This window comes from Scleropages formosus, chromosome 10 (genome assembly GCF_900964775.1).
Source record: "Scleropages formosus chromosome 10, fSclFor1.1, whole genome shotgun sequence".
In the NCBI taxonomy this organism is placed as follows: domain Eukaryota; kingdom Metazoa; phylum Chordata; class Actinopteri; order Osteoglossiformes; family Osteoglossidae; genus Scleropages; species Scleropages formosus.
Genome location: NC_041815.1, coordinates 17839749 through 17860485, shown reverse-complemented (window position 1 = coordinate 17860485; position 20737 = coordinate 17839749). Strand labels below are relative to the sequence as shown.

Here is a 20737-nt window from a genome sequence, read left to right as displayed (position 1 = left end):
TGGTATATATTCCTTGCACTGTAAATATCAACCTGGTTTTCTTCATATGTATTTGGATTTGTTCCACTTTTAACTTCCTCTAAATGTTTTATAATGTAACATTTTTCAGGTGATTGATCCAGGTCATTGTGCATTTTCCGTATCTGTTTTTTTGTGGGGGGGGCATGGTGGCTTGGACCGGGTCCTGCTCTCCGGTGGGTCTGGGGTTCGAGTCCCACTTGAGGTGCCTTGCAATAGACTGGCGTCCCATCCTGGGTGTGTCCCCTCCCCCTCCAGCCTTTGCTGGGTTAGGCTCTGGTTCCCTGTGACCCCGTATGGGACAAGCGGTTCAGACGGTGTGTGTGTGTGTGTGTGTGTGTGTGTGTGTGTTTGTACTTCATTCTTCTATTTTGACACCAGGCCTTTACCTGCATCAAAAAGTAGAATGATATATATTAGAAATGCAGAGACAGAGCACATTTCAGAAGATGTGCCACATTTTCAGAAATTTTCCTCACCTGATTTACAGAGAGATGCAGAGCTATGGATAGCTCTGCACGTTCAGGAGTAGAAAGGTGTGGCTGAATTTCAAACCTCTTTTCCAAACCAGATAGCTGAGCATCAGTGAAGACGGTTCTGGCCTTCCTGCATTTGCACTGTGGGCCAGACATCCCTGATTTATGCTGAAACACTGAGGGGAATCAGAATTCCTGCAGAAATAATGCTACACATACAGTATACTGTGGTACTGGGGTAACACAACACTCAAGAAGGAATGAAAAACTAGCAAAAACCTAATTCATACACAGCATAATGTTTCAAGTTAAAAAGTTTACGGTTGGGAAAGTACTTAGTAGGTATACTTGGTAAAATGCTGTAGTAGAACCATTGCAATATTAGTGTTGCACCTCCTGCCATAATTGGTTGGTTCTCATAGTCCTTTTCCCATTTTGTTAAGGGTTATTTTCCCCAGGAACACTCAAATGACAGCACTGAGCCATACCTACTCCTCCTGCTAGCACATTTTAAAGCTGCAAACACTATGATTTAGAACATAAATGGCATAATTATTAGCTAAATGGAACACATTTACAGTAAATTATTATCAACAAAATGGAACACGTTTTAAAAGCATGTCCAAATCATTTGTGAGACAGGTTGCTAATGCTTCCAATGTAATTATTCTGCTGCTCAGCTGCAAAAATAATGTGCAGGTCTATTCTTGTAGGGATACATACCTGAAGTTAAAGCGCAAGGGTATTCAGATTTTTCCAGGCACTGAGGATAAGCCAATGAATTAGGAGATGGCATCACCGGACATCTGTAGTTCAGCACGGGCGTCTGGGGGCCCGAAAAAGAGGAGAAAAATACTCCTGAAAAGTTTGATTTAAGGAACAAAATATTTTTGATAAAAAACCTTGCTGACTGTTGGGCTGAAATTCGGAGATTGGGAGACCTGTTGTCTGGATCCATGTCCAATGTTTACCATAATCAGCTGAGATTTGTACGTCCTGCAAAGACCACACTTCTCTTTTGGCTCTTTATAAACATTCAGCCTTGTCTATATGCATTTGCTGTTAGATATATATATGTATAAATATATATATAAATATAAAATGTAATGAGTAAATTGTAGTTTTGCTGAGATGTACGCCGCTTTGGACAAAAGCGTCTGCTAAATGAATAAATGTAAATGTAAAATATATATATATATATATACACACACATTTATATATATATTATATATACATTACATTACATTATATATATATATATATATATGTGTGTATAGAATGACAGAATTAAACTGTGAGAACACTTAAAGATTGGAAAATAGCAAGGCCACAAGGACAGAGAATTGAATTAATTTTGTATTAAATAAATTCAGTTGCGCTTTAACGCAATGGAGTGGGAGGAGAGCTGAAGTACTCTCAGCCTCAAGAATTTTGAAGATGCATTATAAAGTTGCATCCAAACTTTCATATCCGCTTGTAATGCTGATGCTGCTGATCTTTGGCGTTAAGTGGAAATCGTGTCTTTCCCACGCAGATCTACAGTAGAGTATATGTCAAAAAATAAATCCAGAATCAAATACACTCTCAGTCTTCATTACTAAACTAACATGGATAGGTTTACTTTGACTGTTGAGTTGCAGACATCCTTCTGCAATCCAGCCATTCATTTTCATCCACTTTAGAGGACATGTGTTTTTGACTATATCTCTCTAACTGTATAAGATCCAATTCTGGCCTCTAAAGCACCTTATAGAGGACATTTTATGCTTTTAAACGATACTACTTTGGGGGTGGGGCCTGGATGACTATTTACAAACTCGAGAAATATATCCAAAAAGCTGTTTTGTTCAGTCTCGGGTGGGATTATTTATCAGTTCTGACAGCAGAGGGAATTCAAAATGTTTACTTTCTTTTGTTCTTTTGTTCTTTCAGTTATTTACTCATTTATATAAATAATCAAAAAGACTACAGTGATCTGCTGAATGTTTTCACAGCAGTATTTTTCTTCATTTTTTTTTTTTATTTCTTGTGAAGTTTACTACAGGTGAATTCAGTATTCCTTTTGAAATTCTATGCTATACTAAGATGTTATTATAGGTAGTCCGTGAGAATACAGACCAGTATAGTTTTGTGTTGCAGAAATCCATCCATTAATACTCAGTGTTGCTGGAGTTCCACTCATGTTAATACGGAATGTATATTTATTCGAAAGGAGCCCTTACATACATTAAGTCGTTCAAGTTGCTGTTTGAGCAGTAAATCGTAATCCTTGGTGACAAGACCAAGATTCCCATTCAATGTGCAAGAATGAACAAATTTATTACCAATCTTAATTAGTCCTCAAAGTGCATTCAGCTTTTCTGAAACGGGTCTTACATATGTATGAGCTGGTTTAAATTAAATTGATGAGCACTTTTAAGTGGCCACCATTGGCCATAAGGTGGTGATTTAACAAACTTACAAATGGGGTGCAGATTCGAAGCAAATTTCTGGAATTGCTTTCCTTTGTATTGTCCTGAACATGGTCTTGTTTAAGCACACGTTACTACGCTACAAAAAAAAATCAATATCGATTAAAAACGACAGCAACAAATTAGTGAAGTTGTGTACGTTGTCTGAGTAAGGGGATATGATTTTTCTTTCAAGTAATTGTAACTGTACTATTTTATTAGCTTTCCTAGTGAAACACCATGGTGCCAACACAGATGTGGGACTGAAATAATTTCACAACACGGTTAGCTGAAACATGACTTGCGTACATGACTTGTGTCGGTCTGCACAGTCTCTACCCACATGGTAGAAATGTGTGTATTACCAAACAAACTAAAGAAAGAAACAACGGCATCAGTAATTATCAAAATGCAACTTATATTTAGTCAAACCTAACATCTGCATCAAAGCTCTTCTGTCCTATTTGAGTGCACTTTTATACGCTCATTAATAATTGAAAGTACTTCTACAGGTGATTAATGCCATGTCTGAACTGTTAAGTGCCTAACTACATCAAGACAATTAAAAACACACACAATGGAACCACAATTAGCATTGATAAATCACATTAGGTGCTTCATATCCAACAGTCACTATAGTTTGCTCCCAGTAATTTGCTCTGGACACTGTAACAGATGATTTATGCATGAGCACAAAGATGAGAAAAAAGTAATAATGCTTTCTATAAAAAGCCCCTCTCTAAAAAATTTCTAACAAGTTTCTCTTTAACTGTAATTGTAAAAGATATGCGTTTTCAGTTACTGTTATTCAGATTCTGTTGTGCTTTTCCCTACATATGAGGTTCACTTTGGTGTCTATAAACTGCATTACTCTTCCAAATTCTGTTAAGTCAGTTTTCAATAATGTGCCTTAAAAAATTAGGTTTTTTCAGCTAACCGTGTTGTGAAATTATTTCAGTCCCACATCTGTGTAGGCACCATGGTGTTTCACTAGGAAAGCTAATAAAATAGTACAATTACCAATATGTTTCAAAATGTTATTGATTTTATATAACACACGTGAGTGCAATGATGACTTTTAAATACCATTACAGTTCAGTTCTTTTAACTTACAGCTTTATGTTTCAGTATCATCATCAGTTTTTTGTAAAAATTATTTTATGGACAGGACATGCAGTGGAGTACTATGGGCATCCAGGAGAGAGCAGTATATAGCTACATAATCTCACTAGCAGGTTTTAGGCTCATCAAGATTCTGAATTTCTCCTAATAAAAGAGGATCAAAAGCAGCTTTCCAACATAGAAAGATGTTTCATAGCATTTTAAACACTCTTAATCCCATATAGCTGCTTACATGCACTAATAGAGATTAACAGAGGTGCAGGTGCTTTGATATTGCCATGATGGAATACCATCGCTGCTGAGCAGGTATTCATCTCAATGAAGTCATCAGGAAGAATGAAACGAATCAGTATGTGCGGCAAAATTTACCACACTGACACTAGATGTAATCTTAACTTCTTTCATGTCTGCCTGTCCTTTCTGTGCACAGCCTCACAAGGAAATCAGAGAAGACAGGAGAAGAACAAATGTATACCCAGGTTTCCACTATTGTCAGTGCTCCTGGGACTTGTAGGTACTACCGTCTCTCACAAACACTTTATCTGTGTGAATTGATCAACGTTTAGCAGAAACATGTGGCTGTAAGAGATCAGTACAGCTCCAGTACTGTTCTGCTTCAGTATGATGAGCAGTCTCTGTCTCTAACCGCAGTCAAGTTTATGTCGACTCATAGTTTTCCTGAACTGTGTTCGGTTTTCAGTCAGACGGCTAATTGTTGCAAGAGTGGCATCTATAGTTATTGCTATTGTATTAATCTGTTGCATCACATTCTTTTGCGTTGACCTTCAGCCTTGCAAGCGTGGTGCCTTTCTCTAATGATCGACCTCTTTGCATGATATGTCCAACCTACGAGTCTTGTTATTTGAGTTTCCAGGAGAAACTCAAGTTTGACCTCTTCCAGCACTGATTTGTTTTTTTTGACAGTTCACACTATACAAAGTGCTCTTCACCAACACCATCATTCACGGGCGCCTATTTTCTTCTTGTTTTGTTTCTTCGCTGTCTGACATTCACCTTCATATGATTTTATTCAGAATACTTTAGCTTGGAAAAGCAAAATCTTTGTGCACAAAGATACTGTATATCTCTGCATTGAAGAATCTTGTCCAGGTTCTACAGAGCTGTTTTCCTGAGAGTGGCTAGTCGTCAGATTTCTTTACCCTTTATCCCTACATTACAGATTATGGATCTAAGCAAGCTGAAGTTGTCCACTATTTCCATTTCTTCTTCCTCCATATTTTCCAAGAGTGAAAATATTCATTTTTACCTCTTATTAGGATTTTTGTCTTTTTCACATGAAGGTACAAGCACATTTTGAGACTATGTTCTTTGATCTTGATGAGCAGATGTTTCAGATCATCTTCGCTTTCAGCCAGTAATGTAGCATTGTCAGCATAATGAAGGTTGTTGATGAGTCCCCTGCCAATTTTCACACCTTGATTTTCTTCAGTCCTGCTTCTCTGACGACTTCTTCTGCATATAAATTGAAAGGATATACTGTAGGGAAGGTATTCAGCCTTTTCGTACTCCTTCATTGATTTTAAGTCATTCTGTTTCTATTTGTTCCATTCAGACTGTTGCTTCTTGACCGGTGCAGAGGTTGTGCATGAGAAGCACGAGGTGGTCTGGTCTACCTGTGCTTCTGGCCCAGAGTTTACACACCATGTTTTATAGAGTCAAAAGGCCTTGCTGTACTCAGTGAAACACCTGAGACATCTTTTTGGTATTGTTTTGTCTTTTCAAGGATCCATTGTACATTCCAACGGTGCAGTGGATTTGGCTGGGTCTTGCTCTCTGGCGGGTCTGGGGTTTGAGTCCCGCTTGGGGTGCCTTGTGATGGACTGGTGTCCCGTCCTGGGTGTGGCCCCTCCCCCTCCAACCTTGTCCCCCGCATTGCTGGGTTAGGCTCCGGTTTGCTGCGACGCCACTTGGGACAAGCGGCTTCAGCCAATGTGCGTGTGCGCATTGCACATAGGATGAAGTCTCTTTTTTTCTCACCCTTTCCTGAACCTTGCTTGCACTTCGGGCAGATCTCCTTCCAGGTACGGTTGTACTCCTCACTGAACAAAGGGTAAGCATGAGACACAAACAAATGAGCGACGAGGAAAAGAAGGGGTTTAATGAATACAAGATAAACAAGTAAAAGAGAGTGCGTAGTTGTGTTCTAATAAAGAGAAAAGGTACCGTGTCACTTTTATTAATATGACAATAGTTTCATAACACTAAAAATAAGCACGTCGAAAGTGATACACATACACAGGCACAGTGAGTGAAGGTGGTGTTAGAAAGACATTTTGCGGTCGCACCGCATGACACTGACTTGCACCACCCGAGTGAGTAGCTGTAAAGAGAAAAGCACTTTCTCCTAATCGTAATCCCATTAGCCCAGCCGAGCTCTTCTGCAGCAAGAGCGAATGTCAGGTAAGGTTACATAACCATCACCGTCTAACACTCCTCGCATCGTCTCACTCAAACTTGTCCCCTTCATTTTAGGGCGTCTCGCTTCTCCGCGCGGGCTGCGGACGTCTGAGGCGATGCGCGCGCCGGACGCGTGTGTTAAGCGGCGAGAAACGGAGCCCCGGCGCTGCAGGTGAGCGCGAGCCACGTGCCACGTGCCGCGGGCCGCGAGCCGCTGACAGGTGCCAAGCAGCGCGCTGCTGCTGTCACCGACCGGGCGGGATTCCGATTCCTCAGTGACGATTCTCAGCGCCAGGCTCAGTCGCACCCCGCGCCGCGGACACCGACTCCCGACAGGATCGCGGCTCTTTAATTGCTGTATTAGTAGGCGCCGTGTGAAATACTGAAATACTCTCTCTCTCTCTCTCTCTCTCTCTCTCTCACTCACTCACTCACACGCACACACACGCACACACACCACCGTCTGGACCATGATGATGAACGGGAGCGTCTGCGGGGTCTTCATCGGAGCCGTCATCCTCCTAATTCCTCACGGTACGTTCGCTTCAGCCTTTCGTCCTCTTCATCTTCACGTGTTAAGCGCTTTCAGAGCCGGTGTCAACTTTTGCGTTGACATTTACAGCCCCCGGGCTGAAGAGAGCAGTGAAAAACGAGGTTCTTTTACCGTGCGCGACAGAGCTCTGCCAAAATAGGAACGGTAGAGCAGCGTTTCCTGCCCATGTTTTGTTTATCGGAGGCAATGCACTTTTAACACGATCAGTGTATGATGTGAAGTGAAGGCTATACTGCAGAGTGGGCAGCAGGGGGCGTAGTGGTTAAGGCTGAAGGTCCCTGGTTTCACAGACCTACATTACTCTCCTCTGTAAGTGTGTCAGTCGTTCTAAATTTGTTTATTAACATCTATCCATTCATTGTAAGTAAGCGCCCGCCAAATAAAGAACGATTAAGCTCAATCAATGAGCTCCTTTTATTCTCATTTTGAAGTTCCCTTATAATTTAATTGTTGGTCTTTAATTTGGCTCTGCGATTTCCGTCCACCAGTGTAATGAGAGCCATTTAGATGTTCCGTGCTAACTGTACAAGTGATGCAGTATTGTACAGCTTTTTTTTTCTGTTTTCAAGTGATTTTGTCGCCAGTCACAACACTGTATATATTATCATGCATAATCTCTATTATATAACATAATCATGTAGACTTCAATACCATGCCAACTGAAAATAAATTAATAATAAGAAACAATTTCAAATATTTTCACAAATTAGCTGTTAACATAAGAAAAACAAGACCCTCTTAATTTTAGTTTATATATGTATAGACAATGAAAGCTGAGCTATATATGTACAGTATATATGAGCTATTTCTTTTTGTGAAGCTGACATACTGTATAAGTTACTGGTTGTTATGGATTTGCCGTTTTGATTATAATACCTTGTCATGTTTATATTAAAGTATTACATGTGTCATGGAGAAGATGTTATTAGAATTTTTTTATATGTATATAAAATTGGAATTTCATATAATGCTACTTTTCACAGCGCCAACCAAAAAATGTTTGAAACCTTTGCCCCCTCTGTCTTCAGAGGAACAGATACTTGGGCTGAATGACTTGCACAGCAATTACTATACAACCAAGTTCCATTGTCATTTTAGTGATCGTTGGAACTTCTAGCTGGTAAAGAGGAAAGATCTGCAATGGGCCAAGCTATTTAAATAGCATGGAGATGAGTTGAGGTGTTATTCCCAAGCAGATGGGTGAGTAGTCCTCCTTATCCATTTAGAGCCACATGACTGAGGCTGTAATCCTTCTGTCTGTGATTAATGCGTACATGGCAGGTCATCTGTATGAGGCTCTGTTCAGAGCTTAGGTTTTTCCTCACTAGTGCTGTCATCTGTCACGGTGAGGCATTATCACAACCTGCAGGGGAGCTCAAACGGAAAGGTGCTGCTATAGCCCCTGGAAGAATCAGCATTCATTTCAGGAGCTGCAGCTTTCTGTGCATTGTACTCTAATATTTCTTTAGGAGTTGATTCAACTACAAGGTGACACGATTAATTCTAAATCAAAAACTTTAGCTTGGATTTTTATAGTAACTAATTTTGCATCAGATATTTATTTTGTGAGGTATACAGATGACTGTGGTTCAATCAGAGATTGATTATTGCTGAGTGTACATCCTTCTGCCAGACTAAATTCCCTGAAATTGTGACTGTGGCACTGAATTTTATGTAGATATACAGGTAGCGGGTCTGTGATATCTTTTCCAATATACAAGTACCAAAAATAATCTTAAAAACACTTTTCTGGAAACTAGATGATGACAGCACTTTACGTTGTTCCGGGGTCCGTTTCATTACAATGAAAAAGATATCCAATTTCATGTGAAAATGTACAGGGTTTGTTTATGAAAAAGTTATTATTGTGAATAGTTTTTGACTTTATGATCCTCATAAAACAAAAAATTATTATCCAAAATTCCCAGCTTGCGTGATGGGTTCGGTGTCTGTGAGCTATGCAATGTTTCACAATGTGTGAGGGAACCATGGTCACCTGTGCCAACTCAACTCTCAGTGAAAATAAAAGATTGTTTTTAATAAAATCTCAAGAGACTGTTGAACTGCCAACTTCAGAGGTTCTGCTTTTTTTGCAAAAGGACTTCTCTGCTGTTTATTTTTTTACCCTGTGCAAAGTGTCATATTTTATTTTGTGCTTGAAGTGTTTTATTTTACTCTCGGTATGCTAACATATTGCCCTGTGCTTTTAGTGGCATATTGTTTATCCAGTTCTTACAGTAGCTTATTTTTTAAAAATATTTTTATATTAAAAAAAGTGCTTTCATTCATGTCAGAGGAAAATGTAAGGTGACGCTTTCTGAAGGTGTTCACTAATGTCATTATGGGTCACTGTATTGTGGGTGATTTTTAGACAATGTGACTGAATAGACTGCTTTCTTTGCATGTGAAATATGTAATCTGAGTGTTTCTTTACTGCTACAAACAGCTATAACGTATATCAATAGATCATACTGACATTCATGCCAGGCTGAGGCTGCCCTTTAACCTCAATGGAGACATTGCATGCATCCATGAAACCATCGACTGGTTAATGTTATTCACTTCTGTCGTTAATAATACTGCTGAGGTTTCTCTGTTGTAGGCCTTTATTATTTGCACTTACAGTATTGATTTGCATTGCAGTGCTTTTAGGTGATGCTTTCAATAATTGAGCAAATACTGTGGCCTTGCTGTTTTATCACCTATCCCGCAATAATGGTAAAATCCATATGCTTCAAAAATAATTATCATTACATCACCATGCTGGAACAAATGTCAAATGTGGAAAACCATTAAACGCAGGTTTAGTACATCTGTTGATAATAACCTGCAAGGTGAAGCTGCCCTGCCAAATTGGACTGGATGTCTAAATCCAAGCTGCAAGTGACATGGTTTACAGTAGCCTTGTACCTCCAAGGTAGTCCATTCATACACCTTCAGCTTAGCATACATTTTATTTTATGCTCAGCTGTCTGCTGTGCTGCTCAGAACCTGACAGTCAGCATCAAACATCAAGAGCTACACCCCTTGAATCACGTGGCAGGTCATAGTGTTGCATAACACTACATGACACACAGCACTTATTGGAGGAGCAGTGTGTCTCTCAGTGGGACCAAGTTGGCTGACTGGAGCAGCAGCACCTCCATCCCCCAGTCAACCTTGTACCGTGATCTGTGCTCCGCTCTCTGCTGTACTCCGCACGACAACCATCATAACTCTTGACAGATTATAAAATATGTCAACATCTGAGGATGTCAGTGTGAATCAAGCCAGCAACCATTTACTGCGAAGCGTGAGGGTTGAGGAAGATGTGGACACAATTTAAAAGAGCCAGCAGCTGCCGTTGTTGAACTGTGCAAGTAAACAAAGCGCTTGGATTTGTTTTAAATAACTGACCTCATATAGGGGGCTTAGCAGCTGTAAAAAAGGAAAAAAAATCAATATATATATATATATTTTTTTAAAATTAAATCGAACTCCAGTTATCTTGAGCATGGGAGTTTTTAGTATGTAACAACATCTTTATTTTGGTCGATGAAATCCTACAGTTTGCTTGTACTAACAAGTAATTAGTCCTCCTGCAGAAAGCTTTGTTCAAGACACACAGGCTTATGTCTGGGGTTTGATCCAATAGTCCAATCCTATTATTGCACATACGGTTGCACTCAGACACTGCTGCCAAATTTAATTTGTTTTATTTACGACAAAGCTCGTTTTCTTAGAAGTTTTCCCTAAAGTAATCGGAAAGAGTAAAAACTTTTGTCTGGTAATTCACCTTTCTGCTGGAGAAATATAGCACGTCAGAGGTGTGTGTTTCTATTGAACAGCCTGCTGCAATGGTTGTTGCTAGGCAGGTAAATATCTTGGCTTAGACAGTACTGCCTGCCTGTGTGGTGTTAAATGGCAGTCAGAGATTGCGGATTGATCGTCACATCCCGCAGCAGCATGATTGACGGGTGTGTTGGATTTGGTGTGAATCTCAGTGTCGCTCACACATATAATCAGGGTGCACCTACAAAAGACAAGTCAGAAGGCAGTGGGATAAATTGTTAGGTGACAGAATTTCTTATATTCTTTAATAGTTTAACCAAGTATCTCTTATCTGCATCACATAACAATAGCGCATTGAAATTTTGTGTGCATGGAAAAATTTTTCATAAAGGGAATCATGTAAAATTGAATTACATTGATTTATCTCAAAATTTAATGCATTTCATGCAAAATAATTTAACTCCTTAGAAAAGTTTGCGTCTCATCTCTGAAGAATGTCAGTAATTCCTAAATGCCTAAAATTTTCAATTTATTTCTTATTGCCAGTGTTTATAAGCAATAACAAACAACGACCCCGTGTTCATGTTATTACATTCAAATTTAAGTATCATATAATGTTTTATATTAGTTTTAATGTCATCAGTTTGAGGATTTTTAAGATTCTGCTGCAGTCTTTAAATGATATAGGTTTTTTTTTTTTTCTTTTTTAAATCTTATAGACATAAAGGGAGAGCCTTATGTACGTGTGTACCTGCATCCACTACTCCCTTGAGTACTTTCCCTGTCAGTCTTTACGATAAGATTAACCAACAATGACAAGAGCTGGTAAGTCTAGTAAAGGAGACTTATCATTTCAGCTCTTCCCTGAAATGGCCTGTCCCTTTTATAGCCTAAAGTAAGTAGCCACAGACAACCACTTAATCCAGCTAAAGGTTCAAATAACTCCCTCTACAGAGTCACATTACTGAACAGCTGTATATTAAAATGTCCCAGATGTATATTTGTTGTGTGCTACAGCTTTCTGACAAATCAAACACAGCGATGATAAAAGACAAAATAAAGGCTTTTGTGCAATTTAAAGTTTGTTCTTATCCTTCTATTATATATAGACACACACCTGCACTCTAAAAGAATGATTATTGAAATTATGACTCAGTACACTTCCCCCCACCTTGTAGTCTGTATGGACTGTAGCAGCCTGTATATGTTAAAGATCTGGAGGGAAATGCGTCTGCTTTGAGATGTACATAAAGGTTCAGCAATTGCAATGATCTATTTTGTACAATGGTATAAAACTGTAAACCTATGAGCTTTCGTTGTTTCCCAAAAAAAGAAAAAAAAAACTACTAAGCACACAAAGTGTTGAATGCAAGAGGGGTGTGGTGGTGCAGTGGTGCAGTGGGTTGGACCACAGTCCTGCTCTCCGGTGGGTCTGGGGTTCGAGTCCCACTTGGGGTGCCTTGCAACAGACTGGCGTCCTGTCCTGGGTGTGTCCCCTCCCGCCTTACGCCCTGTGTTACCGGGTAGGCTCTGGTTCCCCGCGACCCCGTATGGGACAAGCGGTTCTGGAAATGTGTGTGTGTGTGTGTGTGTTGAATGCATACTTTGGAAGGGCTTTACATTATAGTAGGCTGTATGCCTAAGAAATGTAAGAAGTAATGTGTAAATGGTTAATGGCACCCCTACCTCAGCTCTCACCCTGTCTCACACCTATGATCTCTGGAGTATTTAGCCACCTCCACCACCTTCCACAGTATTCCTTTGATTAGGTTACTGTACATCAGGTTAACTTGTCCTTTCTAAAACCATTTCACTTCAGCAGGCAATCCTTCAATAAATTACAGCTCTGCTTTATTGTCTAAAAACATATTAAAAAATATTATTGTACAAAAAATAAATAAAACCAAAATTTTCCATCCCAGAAGAGAAGCAGGAGACAATAAAGGAAGCACTGTCAGAATTTGGGTCATATATTTCTTATGTCTGTTGAGGCAGGTAATGTTTTGGGAACTATAAAATGTATCAAATGTCACTTTTTTATTGCCTCCCTCTCTGCTCCATCACCTTACGAAAGCAATATAGAAAGTGGATTAAGTGATAACATTTCCTAATTCCAATCCCTGGGGCACTGTGGGGTAAGAGTATTAATGGCTTTGATGGGATACAACAGTTAATAACTGTGTTCTCTAAATGCTTTAGGGCCCATAGTCATTTTAAGCCAATACATCTCCTTTATTTTCCACAGGGGATCTTAAAAAGAGTGTATTCAGCTTGTGTTTATCTTTCACTGATATGGAAATTGTGATAAAAATGTGTTTTTCGTGATTTTTTTTAAGCTACCGTAATACTTTAAACACAAAAGACCAATTTATAGTTTACACAAAATTAAAAATTATGACATTAGGTCATATGAGAATCTGCAATATTTTGATACAAAGTTCATAATTTACATAATTTTTAAGATTTTGCCATTGCTGACTGAACCTTTCAGAATCAACACGTTAAATAAATTTCCTGTTGCTCCTTGTACATTATAGAAGTTAACTGTTTTTGGCTTTCTATGCAGATGCTGCTAAAGATGAAAGGTTAGGCTACAGCTATTAAAATGTAGATATGCGCACTTGAATTTGCTCGTGAGATCCTGTGATGTTAAGGTCTTTCAAAGATCCTGCTGTTTGTTCTCACTGGGTTCTTACAGGTGGGCTGATGAAATAAAATAACTTCCTAATAAATTTATGCTAGACACCTTCCTCAAATACTAATTAAGGCAAGGCTTTGTGCATGGTGGCTTGTAGAAGAGGTGATGTGTTTACTGATTGTATAATTAGAGATTTAATTTGTTGGAAAAGAGAAAAGAACTACTGCTGAGGTGTGATTTGTCACTAAGTGATGTCATGCAGGAAGTGCAGAGGCTTTGAGATATAAAGTATAAATAGTACATGATTAATTGCCCATTTGTAGTACAGACAGTAGGCAGCCTGCAATATCAAGACTTTTGTTCCACTCACTAGTCTTAGGAAAATAGCAATTTGTGGCAGATTTGTGATGGTAAAATTTATGAAGATGGGCAGCATGATGGTGCAGCAGAGGTCAGGTCACTTATACCTACCTGGGCCATATGGCAGGACATGGTTTGATCCCTGTCCAGTCTGTGTGAAGTCTGAAGAAACACTGGGAGGACATGCAGGATTTTCTCAACACTCCAAAGACATGCATTTCACTCAGCTGGAAACTTTAAATTGCCCATAGTGTGAATGTGTGTGAGAATGAGAGTTTTTATCTACTCTGTGATGGAGTGGCATCCCATCCAGGGAGTACCCTGCCCAGCCTAACACCTATGCTTCCAAAACAGGCTCTGGACTGCCATAACTCTGCCTGAGGATAAATGGATTTCAGCAATGAGTGGGTGACATTTATGATGATAGAAACACAATATAGGCCGATTCAAATGTTCTCTTGAAAAGGAAACTATCAAAGAATACGCTGCTTGAGTGCTTAAACCATTTTATGATGGTAACTGTTTGGTAATTGCTGCCCTTGGGAGGTTTTTACAACCCTGGCATTTATAGGCAGTGCTTCTTATGAAATAATGCATCAGACAAGATTGAATGAAGCATGTCTTTCTGTGGTCACTGGCCAACGCACCATATGCGGCAAAGAAAAGCAAGTAATGTTCTTTGTACCGCAGTTAAAACATTGTATCCATTGTTAGACGTGCTGCTGGATTATTGTGAAATTTTTGTGATCATGATAAAGAGGATAGATTTCCATCTGATGGCTATAATGCCAAGAAATTGTATGTTAAATTTTTACAAATGGCAAGAGAAAACTTCATTTCCTATACAAAACTCTCACTGAGTTTCTCTACTGCCAATAAGTAGCATTGTTTCAGCCTCATGTGCTCAAATTCAGCTGAATTTGATCAAAGTTAATTTTCAGTATTTCACTAAATTGCTCCAGGATACTGTCCTTATTTGTGTATTCAGTTCAGGTAGTGGACATTACCTTTGGGTTTCATACAGTATGTAAGCTCCCCGTTCATGGAACGCAGTGATAAACTGTGCAATAAGACTAAGGCGCAGGTGTGGAATACACTAAGGCCAAGGTTTCTCCTGCTCTCATTCTCAACGCACTGATCCCCTCACATCCCTGAGCTCCCTTGGACTCGCCTCATATTGATTCTTCACTGAGGTATTTATAGAAGCCCCCGGCTCCCTCCGGCTGTGTACATCACGTGACGTTACATCTCTCCCCCTTGGGAGGGAGCAGTTAGTCCATCTGCAGACCAACGAACTCCGCTGACAGCTGTCTTACAGATTTCCCTGCTCACTGAATAGTCAATCTAAATTCTGAAACGTAGCTGCTTAGTTGATAGTTTTACCCAAAGTGACTTAACATTTTATCAATCTGTAGAGACAGATATCTTCTAGAAGTTATTCAGGTTTGAGGATCTTCCTCAGTGGTACTATACCAAGGCCTTCAAGTTGAGTCCTTGACCTCTATATTACATGCTGCTCTAGACAGTAGCTACAATACAGTAAATATAGCTCTGATTTAGAAGGACTTCAATGAGTGGTAAGGTTTTAACCCCTATATACATACGACATTTTTGCCATGTATCTGTTATGCTGATGCCTCACAGCTCCTGATCTGTGGATTCAGATCAGATTTTAAATCTAATTCTGCTGGTGCGGAGTTTCAAAGTTCTGCCCGCATTTATGTTAGTTTTCTTCAACACTCCAAAGATATGCAGAGGAGAATGCATTGGTAAACCACTTCCGTCCTCTGCCCTACCATAAAAAGTTTGTACGTGGTTGCATAAAAACTGACTTGGACTCGATGGTGCTTACCCTTACTTTATGTACATGTGTATCTACATTCATATTTCTATACTTCACTGGAGAATCATCCAGGTCTGTTGACATGTGATTTTTGGTTAAGGTATAGTCACTCTACGAAAAGCGGTGATTTGATAAGAGTTCCTTTCTTGAAAATCCAATAAACTCTTGAGTAAAGTAGTTAGAACTAGTGTGCAACTTGATGATAACTGGAATAAATTTAAGTTTAAAACATATGTTCAATTTTTCAGAGTCGGACTGAGCAATCCATCCATATACCTTCTTTCATTACCATTTATCCAAAAAGGGTAACAATTCATACTAGCTGTAACTAACAACTTTACTTTGAATTTACAGTATTTTCAGCATAGCTGGGTTGGAGAAATATTTATATATAAGGAAATATACATGCTGTGTAATCTGCTTAGTATCTGACAAACTCTTAGTATTGTAAAAACCCGCGTTACTGAGGAGTGTCGTGTTTGATTGGGGAAAAGATGTTTATTGTAAGTAGTTGAGTATTGTGGGTAAAATGTGAAATAATTATTCAACCACTGTGGGAGCTTACAGGAATTATAAGGGCGTGAGTGCCTGTTGGACAGTGTGAGAAGGAAAAGAAAGGCTTGAGAAGGGCTAAGCTGGTTGAGAAGGTTGGCTTGAGGTGCAGGTCCTGGAGGAAAAATGGTCCTTGGACCAAGAGCATTTTTTGCTGTGTTCACGCCGATACCTCTCACCGTGCGCCCATGTTCTAATAAACGTTCGTAATGAATGCTGTCCATGTGTCCTTCTTCGCCCCATCTGAACCCAGAATGCAGCACGCTACATTATGTTCTAGACCATGCCTCTGCAAACTACATTGGGCCGTAAAATGAGGAACGTCACTTTGAAGCTAAGATGTCCAAACTGCTTTAAAACCATAAAACCCTGAGTCAGGAAGTCTGAAATAAACTAACAATTGACTTAAACCAACCAGTCATGTAACACCTAGTTAGTATATAACGTATTGCTCTGATGCATCGTTTTCGAGGTAATGGTGTCATCAACGGCTGGCAGCCTGCATAAATTCTTCTTCACAACTAAAGTTCCAGGACTATGTTTCACCTCTTCACCACAGCTGCTGTGTTGTTCCCAAATACGGTCCCCAGAAACCTCTTAATCTGGGAATAAAAACACCTGTTATACAGACAAAACAAGCAATACCGGAACAATGCTTTAGCAGTATGCTTTAGAATTTAAAGGTTCACATTACAAGCTAATACCACAAATATCCATTTTGTCAAATTGCTTTTTTAATTTTGATATAAACTAATTATGAACAATTTCATTACATTTCATTTAATATTAAACATCTGAAAATTATGTGTCGTAATGATGGTGGTGGTATTTTAATAGATTATATAGAATAAATAATTATTCCTTGAAGCTAAGTGAATATGAAAGCATTAATTATTGTATTATCGGAAATAATTAACCATGGAGAAGCAGAAAGAAAATAATATTAAATATGAAGAAGTAATAATGATGAATGACTGTTTGCATTTTTTCTTTAAGACAGTGAAACAAAAAAGTTAATCCAGCTCTTTTCCAAGTCTTATAAAAAGCATTCAGTTTGGTAACAAACTCCTCGTGACAGCGAAAACAAATAAAATAACACCTGAAGACCCAGCACACCTAAAATGGGCTGGAAAGAGACTCTTCTCAAGATTAACAATGCCCCATTACAAGTAACCTTGCTTAGCAGGCCAATAATGCCTGCTGGAATGAAGACGTCTTTCAAACGATGCCTTAAAGCAGCAAATCAGTTGATCAAAGTCTAATATGTAGGACAGTACGCAGACTATTATTTATTAATTTATTTATTTTTGAAAATGCCTCGTTTGAAAATTCCCCTGAACAAAACCGCATGTGACGAAGCATGCCTCGCAGTGTCGGGAGTGTGTCAGCCCTGTGTGCCTCTGTGGCCCATTATTCAGCTCAGACAATAAACTCCATCCTGCCAGCCGCTCAACCTCTCCGTCTGAAGCCGCTGAGAAAGTGTGCCGTGAAGTGGCAGGCTTTCACGGGCCGCTTTGTGGCAAGTCAGAGCAAAAAAGTTTTGCCTTCTTTTTCTCTCTTCTCCAAGTCAGTGCTCCTTCATACTGCTACTTCCCAAGAAGAAGAAGAGCTCGCCTCCCAACGGCCTTGCTGGTGCCACCGCTCTCTTTCTGCGTTCTTTCCTCTGAAAGCTGCACCGCCTCGAGCTTGTCTCTCTGAACGCTTGCGTACGTTTCACTCCGTCAAGGGCGCTGATAAACATTCAGCTCAGGCCTGCAGCATGTGTGCTCTCGGATATGGGCGTCCGCATTAGCATGCATGAAACTCGAGAAATGCACACAAAAATGTTTGGTGGAAATATGATTGAGTCCTTCAGGCATCCCATGATATAATTACGATGAACTAACTGTAATTACATTCTTAAAACCAAACTAACCCTATAGCTGAAATAGGATACGATAATTTAATGATCTAGGCACTCCAGTGTCTCTCTAGTAAGTGGTAGGCAGATAAAACATTCTTGTAAAGAGGCACTTTCTCTCCCGAGTTAATGGTCTTGTGCAGATACATTGCCTGATGACCTTTGGGTTCCGTTCAGAAGTGTTTCATTTAACTTGCCGGCTGAACAGCCCAAATTTTATATTGCTAATATTCAATTGTATTCATTTCTGTTATTACAAACAATATGCAACATTGCCTTTACATTGCTGTATAGGTGGCAGTCGAATACAAGCCTTTCAGCCAAGTGCTTGTTTTTAATTGATGCGATGTATGTATGCACTATACAACTTTCTATTTATTATTAGTAATGGCATCATTAGGGCTAGTGAATATCTTAACAATTGTAAATGAATCAGAAATGGGATGTTAAATTTCTGCCCTTGCTTCGGTTATGCGTGGGATGGGGAAAGAGCCGAAATACATTTGTTTTAAGTGTCTGTGGTGCTTCATAGCACCGATGTGAATACATTTCCCTGTTCTGGGTAATGGTGAGTTCACAACTGTCCATCATGATAGATGGCCTATATAGATGATTTTACGGTGGCCCTGACACACACATTTTTGTACGGTATGTTCTTTCATACTGTGTTATAGCTTTCTGGAATATTCATTTTTTTGCATTTGTTCTTAGAATATGCATTCTTTTATTGAATCTTTTATGCATGTGTTGTTTGCATATATGCATACTGCATTTGAAAACCCTTGAGTGTTAACTTTTTGTTATATTCAAATTCATTTTTGTTTGTGTTTTGTGCATATGGGCCACTCTTTTACATCAAAGCACTTAGTGCTCTGTAATGATACCTACGCTGTGCCTCGCTGTACGGCTGTGTGGACCCGTCTGTGGTTGCGGTTGCATTACTATACGATTGTGTGTCGTAAAGATAACAGGCCTTTTGAACCTCAAATCTTAGATCTGCTTTATGAAATTCTTTATGGAATTAATAGGAAGACTGACTGGATTTTTTTCACCTGCATTTTAATTTGGAGGTGGCTAGAAAACAAACTTAAATGTGTATTGTGCACTACATCTCAGATTTGAGTTTCTCAAATTTTAAGTAGCTAAGTATTCAGTATTCAACTTTTTCGGTGTTGCTGTAAAAACAACATATTGATAAAGACATTGTAGAATGAAATGTGTTATTGTTATCCTGAGCATTTTTCTTAATAAGCAAATGTGTCATTTCTAATTAAAGGATGTATAATTATCGTACATGTGTAATAAGTTTGTTTTGAAATTGATATTGAACCAATTTGATAAAATTTCATATGGCTAAAATTTAATTAGGGATTAGTAATTAGATTAACTGTATGTAGCAGTTCTTCATTGTATGCAGGAAAACAAATGCTGATTTTATTAATTCCCTACACTTTTTTCTTTTCTTTGTTTCTGTATGAATTTAAATGAATATGCGCTAACATTTTTCAAAACACTGAGTCTATAGTTCTGATCTGTACAGGGACACAGTAAGGTGAAATGACCAGTTATTCCTAGCTGAAGATGGGCCCAATTTCAAGACAAGGGACCGTTTTACAAGGAGCATGGTCCCTGGTCCAGTTTTGAGATTAAAGGTCGCTGCACTGGAGTTGGCCTTGATCTTATGTTAGAGCTGAGGTGCCCTAGGGGGGCGCAGTGGTGCAGTGGGTTTGGCCGGGTCCTGGTCTCTGGCGGGTCTGGAATTCGAGTCTGCTTGGGTGCCTTGCAGCAGAATGGCATCCCGTCCTAGGTGTGTCCCCTTGCCCTCCAGCCCTATGTCCTGTGTTGCCAGGCTAGGCTCTGGTTCACCACGACCCTGCTTGGGACAAGCAGCTTCAGCCAGTGTGTGATGTGTCTTTGTTGGTAACCGACCTCTATTGCTTTGTCCTTTGGCACTCAGTGCTGTGGGAGCTATTGAGATGGCCTATTTAAGATACTACTGTATTAAGGACAATGTTTCTATATTATATTTATTTTGCGTCCACTTCAAAAATAACATTAATGATTCCTCAGAAATTTTAATTCCTTAATTAATGTTTCACTCACTGCCTTAAAGTCTGAGATGGTTCAATATCAACTGCTTAATTTCCTTGACTGGAAATTAATATATATTCTATTAATGCATAAATTCTTCATAATCTTGAAGCCTTGTGTTTTTTTTTTCCATTTAGTTCATTGACATAGTTTTGTTAGTGCTGTAGAAATTCTGACTAATACCAGTGCACAGATTGGTAAGGATGCCCAATTTTGAATGATCAGTTTTTGTGAAACTAAAGCTCAGATGTGTTCTGTTATCCATTATAATTAGAACTATTGAGAGACCACTATTATTCATTGTGAACTACAGCAATTCTCTGCATCAGTAACATAAAATGAGCAGTGACATAATGAAAATGGGCCCAGACACTGAAGTAAATAATTGCAATTATGCTGAGAGAAAGCATGCTCTAGTGATGCAGCTAGTACACAGTAGAATGTCAGTTAATCATTTCATTAGGTTTATGAAATAATAAATTCTTAAAGTGGCCAAATGTTATCATTTTGAAAAACACCATTAGCAGTATGGCCATTGGTCCCAC

General features: G+C 39.1%; 1 protein-coding gene across 1 annotated transcript in view; it reads left to right on the top strand.

Moving 5' to 3' along the window:
* The first annotated feature begins 6951 nt into the window (after window positions 1–6951).
* LOC108928697 (opioid-binding protein/cell adhesion molecule homolog) overlaps window positions 6952–20737 on the top strand; it is a 32005-nt gene continuing 18219 nt past the window's right edge. The window contains exon 1 of the mRNA XM_018742756.2: window positions 6952–7018. Coding sequence (XP_018598272.1) covers window positions 6955–7018 — 64 coding nt within the window. The 5' untranslated portion in view covers window positions 6952–6954. The remainder of the gene's footprint in view (window positions 7019–20737) is intronic.